This window comes from Pholcus phalangioides, unplaced genomic scaffold, assembly GCF_987345545.1.
Source record: "Pholcus phalangioides strain wild (caught in Gottingen) unplaced genomic scaffold, Ppha-v1.0 ptg000011l_1, whole genome shotgun sequence".
Taxonomy (NCBI): domain Eukaryota; kingdom Metazoa; phylum Arthropoda; class Arachnida; order Araneae; family Pholcidae; genus Pholcus; species Pholcus phalangioides.
This window is the reverse complement of record NW_028301604.1, coordinates 1,436,791-1,452,142: the sequence shown is the minus strand read 5'-3', so window position 1 is coordinate 1,452,142 and position 15,352 is coordinate 1,436,791. Positions and strand designations below refer to the sequence as shown.

The following is a 15,352-nucleotide window of genomic DNA, read 5'->3' as shown; positions in this document are numbered from 1 at the left end:
TTCAATAATTTTTTGAACTTTGTAATAATTTTTTATTACCTTTCGTTAGAATTTTAGCAACCTTGGACTGTGGTTACCAATACAACTGCAATATAAAAACATGGGAAGCAACTTTGAGAAGAAAAAAAACTGATACGAAATGATTGAAGTTATTTATTGTTATCATTTCTAAACGCCAGTATCAAAAGACATTGTTACTTACCAACTATTTCTTGGATTCAATCCATTTTTAAGCTTATAGATTGTAAAAATATGATAAAAATACCACATGAGCAAATTTGTGACACTACAACATCACCATGAACGGCTCACTTAAAACAGTAAAATAAGCAACTAAAATGTAAATAGAGCATGTTTTTCTACTGATGTCGTCTGCTAAAAAAAGCGTTTGAGCAGTGACGTCACGCAGTAGCTCCGAGACCACACCCACTGACCCAAGGTGGCAAGCACGTCTTAAAGGGATGAAGCAGCCCTTACTATATAGCCCTGCTAGATGCCCCACTTAACGACAAAACTCTGTTTGCGGCTTGATTTCGCTAATTCGTTAAAATGTTTTGTTTGCATTTCTTTCCTTCTACCTTGCCTAAGTTTGCACAATCCGATTTTTTTTTTTACTATAGTTTGAATTACAAAGAAGGTAGTTATATCCATTCTGAAAGTAATATTACTTAATTATAAATTTATTTTATGTGTGGTTTTTGAGGCTTTGCACGTCTTCAACAAGGCCCTGTGTAAGCAGTACAATTCGGAATACATTTTTTTAAAATGACTATTTTTGGTTTTTGTACACGTGTCATTAACTGTGACAAAAATTATCAGCTCGAAATAAAGTTTGAGCATTTAAGGTTTAGTAACACCTCAAATCAAATGCTATTGAATACTTAGAAAGAGATTGAATACCGTTTATACCGTTTGGACATCCAAAGAACCAAGCATAGTAAAATTCAACTTCATTAACACGCAAATGAAAAATTGAGGAGTTGCAAATAAACTTCACAACTAATCATAGGTGTCTCTCCCAATTTTGGATACCTTTAGCCTGGACACCCTGTATTTAGCCCGGACACCCTATACTAAGCCTTATATTACCTATATTAAGCCTATTATTTTACTCCTATTACAGCTCCACGTAGATATTTACTTATATTCGAAATTTTCCTTATCTGACATTACTGTGTTTACCCTTTTAATTTCAGAAAATTGAGACTATTGTATATTATATATGCACTATTTTTTTTACAAATACATAGGATGTTAAATTATAGTTGAAATTTAACTTTAATTGAAAGATATATAAATTTTATTTAGCATATTTTGACTAGAGAAAATAAATACACAGAAAATATGCTGAATATACAAAGATTACGCGTTAAAACAATTGACATCGTAGCCATGAGTACTACCAGTGTACTTGTTGACTGTTACCACCGAGAGGACAGGAAATTCATGGATGACTCTACGTCGGTTGCATCTCCTAATAATTTGGTTTAGAGTGAAGTATCGACTTGCGCTTTGGTGGCTTTCTGCCAATATCAGTGAATGTAAGTCATAAATTGAGAATTCATTGTGTGTGTCGTTGGTTAAAGGAAAATAATATAAGAAAAAATATATTATTATTGGGGACTTGATCCATTTCTTTCTTTTTTTCAGGAATCTCAAATGGAGCATTTTCTATATTTTTAAAGAAAAATTCTTTTCCTGAACGACATAATAATAATAAAAAAATGACGAATCGGGACATTGTCCTTCGTAAGAACGAGAATGACAAAAATAAAAATATTTAATCCCTATCGCGGTTAACAAAAGAGTTCATTTTCGGAGAAATTCTTATTATGTACACTGTATATAATATGAATAAAAAATGCTGATAGTGATTATTTTTTATTCTTACGTTATTATGCCATTTTCCAAGAAAGACGTTGTTTCAACGGAATTATGGTTATCCAGATTTCTTCAAAACTTTTTGTATTGTTCAATTACATAATGTTTCGTAATCTTTTCTCAGTAAGACTTCAGTATCAAAAATGCTTGTTACTTTAACGATTCTTCATTCAGTTCATTGAGACTGAATGTCTCGCTAAATCTAATAACGGTACCTTAATTTAGGGAGATTAAAATGAAAAATATTTGGGTTGAAATATTTTTTTTTATTTATTTATAATATTCTCAATCAACTATTAAACTGTATGAACAACAAGAAATTCACGTCACTAGTATTTGTGACCAGATGTGCCTTCATATTTGGGATTCTAACGTTAATATGGGCATGAAAACGAAAGACTGAAAATCGGTGAATGTGTGTTAAAGAAGTCTCAGATCATACTCATAGATCAATTTCGCAATGATCCTCGACATTAAAGATGTCTCATCCATGGCATGATGATGAAATATTTAAACAGCGTTTTTTTATTCCCAAGTCATCATATTGGAATCGCCAATATGAAAGCACACGTTATCACAAACAGTAATCCTATAAGCACTCTCCAATTTTCTTCACAGTGACGCCACCTGTCATATTGACTGCAAACGATCTATGCTCAACCCACGGCCCTTGGAGCCAACGTTAATATAATACCTTAATGAAAAGAAGTTAATGGAAAATATGAATATTTCCAACACTGGTGAAATATCCAGGTTCTGTGTTAGTCAAATCTATTGTGTGTATCACTATTTCCACGAAAAATGGTAATCCTAATCTTAACGAGTTCGGGAGCTCCGAAAATTGAAAATTTTGAAGAGATATTCTTTCCCCAACTACTTCTATAAATACTGCCTTTTGGCCATGAAAAACACTGAATATAATCGTCAATGATAAAATTGGAAGAAATTTTGAAGAAAGGAGCAAAACTTCAAAGAAAAATTAAGAACGTAAAAAAATAGAACCGGGACCCACATCGGACCAACTTTTAAGATATCAATGATTGTTATTATTCATTTTTCGTTTAGGTAATTTAATTATTTAATTTACTAAATTTTAATAATTTTAATTAAGCTATTCAATGGGAAGTTCGGCCCATTAACCTTCATTGATGGCCTCGAACAGTTAAAAGAACATTAAAGTGGAACACGCTCACGAAAAGGTTGAGCAGCCTTGATGTAGATGGCCAATTCTTTTTAAGCACAGTATACTAATCTCCTAATACGTTTTATATCTGACTATAAAACTATTTAAAAAAAATTGTTGAATGATCAAAGAATCGTGTGTCCAATATATTCCTAAACTTTCAAAACAATATTCCTATAGGCCGATTTCCTTTGGGAGACATCGGAAATAAGGCAGCGCTGTTTGGTCCAAGATACACAACTCCGATTTTTTTAAATTCCTTATTTTAAATTTCATCGGAACTTTTCTTTAGCATTTGTGTTCGATAAGTTTTGATTCAAAATATTTGTTCACTCGTGTTTATTCTGTGATATGAATGTGAATTTTGAGAGATCTAAAGAAAAAGTAGTAATCGAAAGAACGGAATGTATTTTCGTCGCTGAAAGAGTATTAAAGCGCATTTGAGGAATTCCAACTCTTGAAGTTGGCGCTTTAGACACACGTGGTGTGTTTTTGCCCGTCAGCAACTCCTGCTCTTGTGATCTCACCATTCTGGGAGTTTGGTGCTCGTGATTCTCTTTTGAGCTGCGCGCGCTTCGATCAACTCGTCTCTCATTGGTTGAATCACTGTCTCCTTCGTCTCCTCTTGTGTGTGTGTATATATTTTTTTCTATTTATCCTCTTTTTCCCGCCACGAAAGCCTCCGGAGAGACGATGGTCCGGAGTCCTGAGCCAGAGTTTCGCTGAGAAGCCCTCTCGTAACGAAGCAGGGGCAGAGAGAGACCTGTCGCCGCCGTTATGGGAACTACACGTTGCCCAACGAAAACGGCGCTCTGCTTAGCAGTGGCTCAGCTTTTCCTAACATTCTTTTGTCAGCGTGAGTAACATTTTTATCTTGTGATCATTCTATTTAATAATAATTTTTTAAGATTAATTTTATATCGTATATAGAATTCACTGCCCATTTCAGAACTTCAGTTCACGTCATCATAAATATTTGTAGGACGAGAGTGTTTTCACTAACGGCTTATTCGTTATCTATTATTAGAGTGGTTGCAGATCTTTTTCTTCCAAGTGGAATAAATACCAATTAAATTCATAAAATGCTCTAAAATTTGAGGAAAAAACATCTTCATTTCATAAATTGGAAAAAATCCAGGTAGAAATTTTACTGAAAGTATTCCATATCAACGTCTATGATTAAAACATGGACTTAACCACTCGCCACGTGTTCATATTCGCTCTGAACGTTTTGTTTCACAACTATTCTAAGTCTATTCATTATTAAAAGTTATTATTTACACCAATTGTCATTCGAATCTTCAAAAAATTACTAATAACGACATAATTTATAATAAATGTTTCCGTGACAATCGATTTGAATTCAAATATGCGTTTTCAATTAAAAAACACGAACTAACATGGTTTAAATTTTTTGAAGCATCTTCTGATGGACAAAAATAAAATTTAATATCTTTTAGTAAAATTATCATTTTCAGTATTTATGGAATATAGGCTTTAGTGCCTTTAATAATCGTTATAATTTCAGTTGACGATTAAAAATTGCCTGTGAGTTAAATAAAACTTTATGAATAAAAGTTTTAAATATATAGTTACGCAAGAGAACATCGTTTCTATAGATATTTTTGACGATTTATTTGGAATCAAATATAGTGTTTTTTCGATAAAAACAATTTGAACGAACAAGTAACCAATTCTCAAATTATATCGCAAAAGCAAAACTTTACTACTACTAAAATAAGTGTATATCTATATTTATTTCATGTAATATGAAATTGTATACTTTTAATTACTAATATAATTTTGGTAAGTGATTGACATTACTAAGAAAACTGACATAAAGTTAAAAAAATCTCATAAAATAAAATTCATTCGTTTGTTACTCCAATGTATATTTGTAATAAATTATTGAACAAATATATTTTAGTGAAATATATATATTAGTGATTTATAATATTTTGATTCACAATTACAAGTGATTACAAGTGATTGACATTACTAAGAAAACTGACATAAAGTTAAAAAAATCTCATAAAATAAAATTCATTCGTTTGTTACTCCAATGTATATTTGTAATAAATTATTGAACAAATATATTTTAGTGAAATATATATATTAGTGATTTATAATATTTTGATTCACAGGAGTGTAAGAGCTGCAGAAATTTCATACATAAAAATCGATTTTAACTGGATTAAATTTTTTGATGATTACTAGAAATTCTTTGCAGCGAGATTAAGAAATCAATGTGGATACAAATAAAATATTAATCATCTTTCAAACACGGAGTAAATAATGAACTTTTTAATCAATAATATTCCCCTTTTTCCCCCTTTTTTTAAATAATCCATTTTACTTTCGTAAAGAGTGATTTGTGATATTAATGGGAGTTGAAAAATCGGATTTTTTTTCTCTCCCTTATTTTATAGAAGCCGCTAATGTTTTACGAGTATTTCAAGGAAACAGCCTGTTTCCATCTCTCTCTCTGTAATAAATTACTCTTCAGGAGAATATATACACACACACATACTCGAACATGTCTGTGTGACAAATGTTCCTTAGAACTAGGATTGATACGAAAAATGCCGCATTCCAGACTCAACGCGAGATTCCATGGAATATTTTTACTTAATGGTATTTAAACTTTCATTATAATTAACAACAAAAACGAGTCTCATTCTTAATGTTCTTTCCTTTCTCACAATTATGAATTCTTGTTTCATCAATTTCGGGGAATAATTCATTCTATATGACGTACGTATATGTATATTTATATAAAGTTATCGACTTCACTGTAATGATATTTCGAGATTTCAGGAAACCATTACTTATAATACAGAATTATTATTTTTTTAATGGACTTTTGGAGGACCAAACAAGAGAAGGTGTAAAATGTCTCGATTCAGTGTTTTCTTGCATTGAAAGTGGAAACAGCTGCGCAATACACGTCTTTTGTTTCTTCAAGAGTTAACCACTCAAAATAACCCTCGAGCGTCAAAGCTCTTTGTTCATTCATTACACCATATTTCACTGTTTAGATGCTTTTTCTTCGTAAATGTGTGAAAATAACTGAGTCAAATACATTCTTTCCTATTCGGTTTTAAGTGTCCGATCAATTGCTTCTGAATATCTTCAGAAAAATTTATGACGGAATCATCAACTTTTTTCTGCATCTCTCGAAAACACTTGTTAGAGACAAAGTAAATTAAAGTTATCGGTCCATTGTGTAAAGTTAACATATTTTATTTTGTTTTCCTAATTTTTAATTCGTACTTTTTTCTTCACTAGAAGAACCAAGTTCTGGAAACTTTTTGATACTACGCTTCTCAAAAAATCATAATACGTTCAATGTTTTTAAATTAATCTATGTGCACATAAAATTTTCAAGTGTAAAAATTACGTTGTCTTGTATGGTTTTTGTATTTGTACGTGTTAACCGTTTATTTGGCGATGTTGCTCTCAAAAGCTATACGAGATTCTTATATTTTTCAAATAAAAGCATTGTATATTGTGAACTTGTTTTGGCATTGATGCTTCTAAGCAACTCCTAAGCATTCGATTTTTACTCGTGAGCTGTTCATGAAGTTTCTATAATTACCAGCAGAATGGCTCAAAGATACTCATGTCTTCTATTTCTTGACAAGAAAAGCAAAACTGATTTTTAACCCTAGCATTTTGAAGGGAAATACCATGTGTGGAGGAGACATATTGTTGTTCATTCTTCAACAATGATAGAAAATTAAGTTGGCAAAAAATATATGAATGACATTTTAAATTATTTAAATCCATGTAAATTATTTAAATACATTGTGTTCCCTGAAGTGCAACATCTGATATTTTTTAAATATATTATTGACAATACATTTTTTTCTTGTCACGTAATAGCATTCAGGGTACCACTCATTTGCTTAATACAAGCCATCATAAATTTTCGCCTTTGGTTATTTCAATGCTTGCCAATTGAAGGGTTGAAAACGTATTTGGACAACAATAATTTAGTTTTTTATGATCGTTATTATACAATAATATATATTTTATATGCATTAGATCTCATGTCATCTTTTGATAAATTAAATAATTCTTAGTAGAAGTTAGTTTTAACCACCTTCTTTTGAATTCTTTCATCAGATCGTAGATATTTTATAATCACCGTTGGTTATATTAGACTGATTTCTACAGCTTCAGACTGATTGTGAATGGTTAATAATTATCTGTACTCTTGAACCTACGATCAGAAGTACCGAAGATTAATGCGCTATCTATTCATCCGTCAAGCGCTAAGTTTGGACAAATGCGCACTCCATCAATAAACTTTGACAATTATAAACTTTGCGCTTCTGGTTGGATTCACATCTAAGATTCCCGAAGTAATTTCAGGGCGTTTCACATTATTCGACTCATAATTAACTATTCCATCTTTTCTTCGAAATATTAATATATATATATATATATATATATACAGCATTCAAAAGATATTCATAAATTAATCTTTCAGCGCATAACAACTTAGTGTATGTAATATATTGCCACTAAACTGGCAAAATACTTAATCGAATAAAATCAAAATACTTCCTTAAAAATTGAAACAAAAGATAGCTCCAAAAAGCTTTAATTATCAAACACTACAATACCGAAGAAGTTTTAACTAAAAAATATCAAAACCGTATAAAACAAGTTTTTCAATTCAGGTTAAAATAACGTACCTAAACTTATCGATATATTTTGAAAATTGATCTATAAATAGAATTTAAAAATTCTTTTCAAAGTGTTTTAATTAAATCCTTCGAGAGGGTTTTAATTTCTCTCCGCAAGAGGGTTCCGATACAATACTCTCAGGGAAAAGCTCGGTCGAGGAAGCAGTAATGGAGATTAATTAGGGTCATCACAATAAATTTTATGAAGCGCTACATTTAAGTGCTGTTTTTTTAAAAAAAAAGAATCCGATGAGCTCGTTAGTTAAAACTCTAAAATTTCGAATGTCTCTTTCAATTCCGATTTCTGCATTCATAATTAATGGTACTAGTATAATACATAGTCATACAAACATATCGGAACTATCTTAATCAATTTTAAATATACTCGAATAACAAAACGTTTATCAATTTTGTTGTGAGTGAATAGTTTTGATTTAAAATATTTCAAACATATTCTACGATCTTAGAGGTCCCTAAAATTTTACATTCAAGATAACTTTGGGAATGCAATTATCTCGTGTCAACTCTGCTTGATATCGAAGCTTTTCTGTTGCACCCTGGTTGAGATTCTAGCCGTATTACTACTGTCAATATAATTTTATCAATAAAATATCTCGCAGCACCCTGACTGATTTCATAGCTTCCTTGGGTGCCACAGTACACCGTACAGTAATCACTATGTAAGGAAATATAGGTGATAATGTTTGGCATTAAATTTATAAACAGTGAAACACACACACACCGCTATACAACAATGCCCGGCGGACCAAGAAAAAATATCGTTGCAGAGGGATTATCAAAGAGGCGCAATATTATCATCACGTCACACCAAATTTATGCTGTTGCGAACATCTTTCCTAAAATGGCGTTGTACGTACCACTAGAAAACGTGCTTTTAAGTATTTAATCGCAGTGAAAAATTGTAATTAATTGGTTGATTAATGAAATTCAGTTAGATGCATTGCTCCTGTAAAGAGGTTTACTGCATTAGATTTTTGTGTTTTATACTGAAAATGGCAGCAACATCACTTTTGGGGATCATGTGATGAAAAATACCGATGTTATTAGATGCCTTCGAAAGAACCAAAACAGATGAAGAGTTTAAAAATTAATGAAAGTGAAAAAATATCATTGTAGTACTTTCAAAATCTCCAAAACAAATACCGTTATAGAGAGATTTTTCGTTATATCGAGTATCGTTGTACGGAGGTTTCACTGCATAACAATGTGATAAGTTTTTAGCAAGCAACATCAAAAATCATTATTTGTTGGGGTATATATTCTGTTATAATCCTGTGAAAATATTTTGCTGATAACTAACTTCGTACGTAATGTAATACCGAATATATTCGGAGAATACACGTATATAGTTATAATATGTATACAGTGAAAAAACAATAAAAGAAGGTAATTCTCAATTTTGGCATATTTACTTGAAACTTTTCATCTTGAAGGCCTCCGGCTAGAAAAGAGTAACGTAATTAAGACAATCGAATTTCACAAACTCTTATATACACATTCATATCATATGAAGAATTTCGCAAATGGTACGCTTATATTTGCATGAGTTAGAGTTTGAAAAGTAAGGTCTGGAAGAAGAATTAAGTATTTTCCCTCTCGAATAGGGAAATAGCTTTTCCAAACACAGGAATTACAGAATTATAAAGAACGGCAGATATTTTAAAAAAATAAATAAATATTGTCTCAAGAAAAAGGTCTGTTTTCTATATATATTTTTTTTTTTTTGCAATTCAAGATATTTCGTGCATTTTTAAATATTTAATCAGCGGAATGAAATAAAATGAGCTCCAAGTGTAATTTTCCAATAATTCTAATGAAATACCTTTCTGAAGTCGAATTTGTTATTCAGCCTGAACGATTGATGCGTTTGATTCCTATGGTCAAGTACTACGACGGAGTCTCTTAATAATATTAGATTCAATAATCATTTGATAGTCTCGTTTTATATACAGGGTGAAAACTAAAGTCTGTTTCACCTTAAACAAATCGTAAACCATTGGCTATAGAAACATACTTTCAACTAGTAAAATTATTTAAATAACGTTCGCATTCCTTTTCCTAAGGGCCGTATATGTACCGAGATAAAAAAAATTTAATTGTTTTTTTTATTTTATACAAAATATTGGCACGCTTTTAAGACAAATGAAATTTTAATTGGTCGACTGGTCGACGCGTTTCGGATCTACAATGGACAGCCGTCTACAAACATTTTGTGATTATAATTGTTTTTTATGCGGTCCATTTGTCGTGTTCCAAATGAAAAGGTGTTGCCCTGTCTCTTCTGAGATCCCCTTAAAAATTCCGTGTTTTTAAGAGCAGGGGTACCTCGGCTAACGAAGATGATTCGATTCGGAATCACGTGCGTTAGTCGAAACGCGATTTGCCATAAGTTTCTATGGAAAACCGTTTAATTCATTCCGCATATTGCGCAAAATTTTTTTAAAACACCAAGGAGAGCACTATAAGAAAGTCAAAAAACCGACCCAATGCTAAAGTGAACTGCTTCAAAATTGAATAAATGGGAATTTACAGTAAGATGAGATACTGAAGAGAGAGAGAGACCCTTTTATTTTACACTATGTATACAACCAACACCAGTTTTAACTTACTATAGCTAGTGTTGACACAACCCAGTTAAATTCGTGTCCTTATCCGTTTGTGATTTAGTCAGCTCATTTCGGTGTCTGATACATACAGATGGAAAAAAAAAGCTTCTAGAATGTCCAAACTAAAGCTTTGGTCCAGACTGTTTAGTTTGATGCTAAGTCTTGCACCGAAAGAACACGTGCTCTGAAAACGTTGGTTCCTTTTTGTTCAATGCATTTTATATATTAACTGAATCTTTCATTTCATATTAAGTGGTTCAAAAACGTTCAGAAAGAGAAGTGAGGTACATCTGAAAAAAGATTCCGAGACCATGACTGACAGTAATTCCGATGATGATGTGGCGATGAAATTCAGCGGCTGTTTTATGTTAGCGCATGCATCCATACATACGAAAATTAGCCGAATCCGTATTCGTTAGCCGAGGCAGAAAAGTTACGAAAAAAATCTTCGAAAAATAAATTCATAAACCGAAGCGTTCGTTAGCCGAAGTATCACTGTATTCGTTGAGATATTTTAATTCAAAAATATCTGAAAATTGACAGGGAGAATGCCCATTTAAAAACTTACAGATATTCTCACTTTCAACGCTTCATATACTATTCTTTACTTTTCTGTTATTTTCTGTAATATATTTTGGAATTCAAATTATCTCAGCAAAGCAAATATTGCACTTTAAAAGAGCTTTTTTTTGTTGAGATTAGAAGAGAGACAGGACAACTACTTTCAAATTGGAAGTTAGAGGACCGGGTGCCGTATAAAAATTAAATTTTGTACCTCGCGGTACATGCGGATTTTAGTGAAATAAATGAAAAATCTGTGATAGGTACGTAATTTAAATACTTTTTCTAATTGAAAATATGGTACTATTGCTTACGGATTACGAGTCATTGTTTGAGTTGGAACGGACTTAAGTTTTCCCTTTATACAAGGTGATCCTAAATTCATGGGACAAACTTTAAGCTGTATAGGGGTTTTTTAGAGAGTGCTCAACAGCACTTCACAAAAAACATGTACCATATTTTTCCGACGGATTTGCTGCGACATATGCTATCAACCATTCAAGGGTGCATGTGCACCTTCGAATTGTATAGGAGTTTGTTTTCTATTTATGCAAGGAGCATCAAGGTTATGATGTGTCAAACAATGATCAGGCGCAACAATGAGTTGTGGTAGAATTTGCGTTACCCAGGTTACACCTTGAGAAGGCCTGCCACATTACAGTACCCTGCGCTCTCGAATGATTGATTGCACTTATTACAGCAAGTCCTTCAGAAAAATATGGCATTTGCTTTTGGTGAAGTGCTGTTTTGCACTCTCTAAAAACACCCTCTACCGCCTTAGCTACTGCGATTCGAACCAAAATGCTTGCTTAGGAATCGTATATCGCCTCTTAGTTTCTTACTTCCCATAAAGTTGGAATCACTCTGTATACAAGATGTGCCTTTCTTGTGATGTGGCTTTACGATTGAAGATATTTTAAACTGCGTGGTGTTCGCAATAATTCATCTAATTTTCAAAACACAATTTTGAAATATTTCTTTCGTAGACATTTGCATATGGGTAATTTAATTCGCACTCTTTGCACTAGGCATGTTTGAAGTAGACGTGCTGTTTGAGGGCTTGAGTGCCTCTGTTAGATCAATTACGGGCAGGAATTTGCTTCAAAGCTCTCACTATGTACCTAAAATCTAGTAACAGAAGAGACCGGTAACTAAGGCAGCCAAGCGCCTCGCTTCACGCTTCAAAATTTCTCGCTGCCTTTTCTGTCAGAATAAGCGATTTCATTGAATTCACTTTTGCTTTTCACAGGCCAGTTGGCACTCGCTCTTTGCCTTCATAACATGACCGCGTGCTAATTTCATGCTCTGGGTGTTTGCATCGTATTAAACTTATCGCTCCAAAGAGCACTTTCTCCAACTGAGTCCTTTGAGAATCTTTACACGGTGGACATTCCTTGTATTGGCAGAGCACCGACTAAGAATACGTTCTGATTGTTGTATGTGTATTAAATACTCTTAATTAGTCCTTCGACGTTGTTTGCTTCTAATACGCGTATGGAACATCGATGTCGTGTGTGCACATACGAGAGAGCAACGAAATTTTCATTTACCGGAGAAGGCATACAAAACTTGTGAATTAAAAAAATATTTTTAGGATTTCATAACAAATAAGATCTCCCTATTATGCTGGAGGGACCAGAACTTAATAAGCTTATCGCCTACATACTCGTCTCTTTATTCATAAATGTGGATGTAAATTGTGTAAATGAAGATTGAACATTTGAAAAAAAAAGTATCAGATATACAGGCTGTCCCAAATCGTTTACACAGTGGATATCTCTGTAGCGTTGACATTACAGACATACTTTTAATTACAGAAACTTTTCAAGTGATGTGCAGTTACTTAAAATCTCAAAAAAAAAAAAAATTGCGAGGGTTCGTATACATAAAAGAATAAAGAAATTAGTTTTTTATAGTCATCGTGTCCTAAAAAATTCCATTATTAAAATGCAGATCCCCTTTGAAAAGTCATTTACAAAAAACGTCATACTTTCAAATATAATTTTTACCGAATATATATATATATATATATATATATATAGGACAAATACAGGCTGTGCAAAAAAAGTGTGACAGCCTGTACAAAACAACAAAAATTACAGTGTTAAAAATTTTGAATTTCAGAATAGTAGTTCGTGAGTTTTAACAACAAAGTCAGAGTCTGTTCTCATTTGCAAAAAATTATAACACAACTATAGTTGTTAAAGTATATGTGGCGTGAATTTAAAGTTTCATGCGTAAAACTAATGGATTTTTTGTGGAGATCCCAACTTGATCCTATTGAGTAAAAACCCGAGATCTATGGAAAAATCTGGCTGATACTATACTTGCTTAAAGGCATATGTTACAGCAAGCAACTACTTGCATGGAAGAAGACTGAAGAAAATAATTCGTTATGGTGTTTGTCATCTGACAGGATGATCACAAAACCTTGATATTTCACGATTTTCTTTTATAAGAGACAGATGAATAATAGTCAGAGGGATCGATGAATGTTTAAGGTTATAGCATCAGCGTCGCATCATTTTTTATCATGATATTTATAAAGTTCCGCACTTCCGTTGTATGCGTATGAATGAAAAATATGACTAAATTGTCTTGGTCATAACTTGGTGTTGATCAAAAGTGTCAGAAATCAATATAATTTATGTGATTTATTCTAAAATTAAAGTAAAATATGAAAAAAATCTAGCTGTAACTGTGGCACTTACGTAAAATAATAATTGGGGAGACGGAAAACTTTAGGGTATTTTTTTTTTCAATGTTTACTCTCTTCACAAAACTGTTATTTGTCTATGTATTTTTCCTTCATCTCAGTGCCACTTGCATAGAAAATGAAAGGAAAAAATACTTAAAGCGCAATTATGCATTTTGTTTTATTATTATTTGAATTTGTTTTGCTAATCATACGTGATTTTTTACGAGAATAATGTATTGTCGGGTAATCAGCATGGGTTCAGGAAGGGGAAGTCGTGTGTGACTAACCTCCTTTGCTTCTATGATCACGTGATGAAGGCTTTGGTTAAGGGCAAAAATGTAGATGTTGTTTACCTTGATTTCCAGAATGCATTCGATCGGGTCCAACATGGTAAACTCTTGGAGCGTTTACACGAGATTGGGATTGGGAGCAACTTGCTGAATTGGATAGAATCGTGGTTGAGTGATAGGTCACAACGAGTTATGGTGAACGGGGTATTCTCTGGTTGGACAGGCTTCACAAGTGGAGTTCCTCAAGGAAGTGCCCTTGACCCCATACTTTTTCACTTTTTATCGATGTAGGTGTCGGGGAGATATGATCGAAGTGTTGAAAATTTTCAACGGAATGGATAGGATGGACCATGAATTATTTTTACACCGTCAATCGATTGTTTTTACAAGAGGACACCAGTATCGATTGGTCTCGCCACAGAGAGCGACAGTCCTACGAACAGTACAAATATTCAGTCACTACACATCACTCACTTCACTTCTGAGACATAGATGGCAGCAGTGAAAAATCATACACAACACTAGATACGCACTCAGACTGTTAGGTACACATCCTTACACTTCCGGCACAGCTCACTAGGTAGTAAATTGCCCATGGCGATAGACCTGAGTTCTGCTCGGCTTAAAAAAAAAAGGTATCGATTGGTAAGGGACAATGCGAGGTTATGGCGTTGTAGGGAAAATTTTTCTCTAATAGGGTTGTTAATAAATGGAATAGCTTACCCCCAGCGGTAGTAAATTCTAACACAATTGACACGTTTAAAAAGAAATACAATAAACATGTTGAAGTAAATCGAGAAGCTATCCATACTTACTTAGACAACCATAAGTATTCTTCATGGGCATTGTATATAATATTTCATCATGTATATATGACATCCATATTTGTTATGGGCATCTTTTTCTCAGCCACCTCGTTGGTCATTTGTTGGGCCTGTTGTGGCGTCGTATTTGTATTTTTTTTAAATTTTGGAATAAAACAGTGTCAATCGGTAAAATTTGCGTTCTTTTCTCTATTGTACGAAATAAATTTATCCCATAGCAACTGAACTTCAGAAAGACGTGTCAAAAGGGATGAACTTCAATCACCGAATGTTTCGGTGAATTTCCATCAAAACGTCAAGGGGTAAATTTTATCAGTACAATAAATAGAGATGTAAAATTTATTAATTGCATTTTTTTCGTTTGCGCCGTAGAATGTTTATTCTTTTCGCACACTTTTGGTAAAACATCCTGTATATCCAGGCATATCAGTATTTTACACTTTCGACGGTAACCCCGTGATTAAAGAATTTAATAACCTATGTGCATCAATGAATACTCGTGAAGTAAAATCAGGAAACTAAAAGGAAATATTACAAATTAAAGCAATGCAATCTTCAAGTTCTTCAAGGATACGTTACGTAATTAATCGTATA

The 15,352-nt window shown here is 32.8% G+C and overlaps 1 protein-coding gene across 1 annotated transcript in view; it reads left to right on the top strand.

The window, feature by feature from the left end:
- The first annotated feature begins 3,743 nt into the window (after positions 1-3,743).
- Positions 3,744-15,352, top strand: part of LOC149079924 (uncharacterized) — a 170,004-nt gene continuing 158,395 nt past the window's right edge. The window contains exon 1 of the mRNA XM_089238808.1: positions 3,744-3,920. Coding sequence (XP_089094934.1) covers positions 3,842-3,920 — 79 coding nt within the window. The 5' untranslated portion in view covers positions 3,744-3,841. The remainder of the gene's footprint in view (positions 3,921-15,352) is intronic.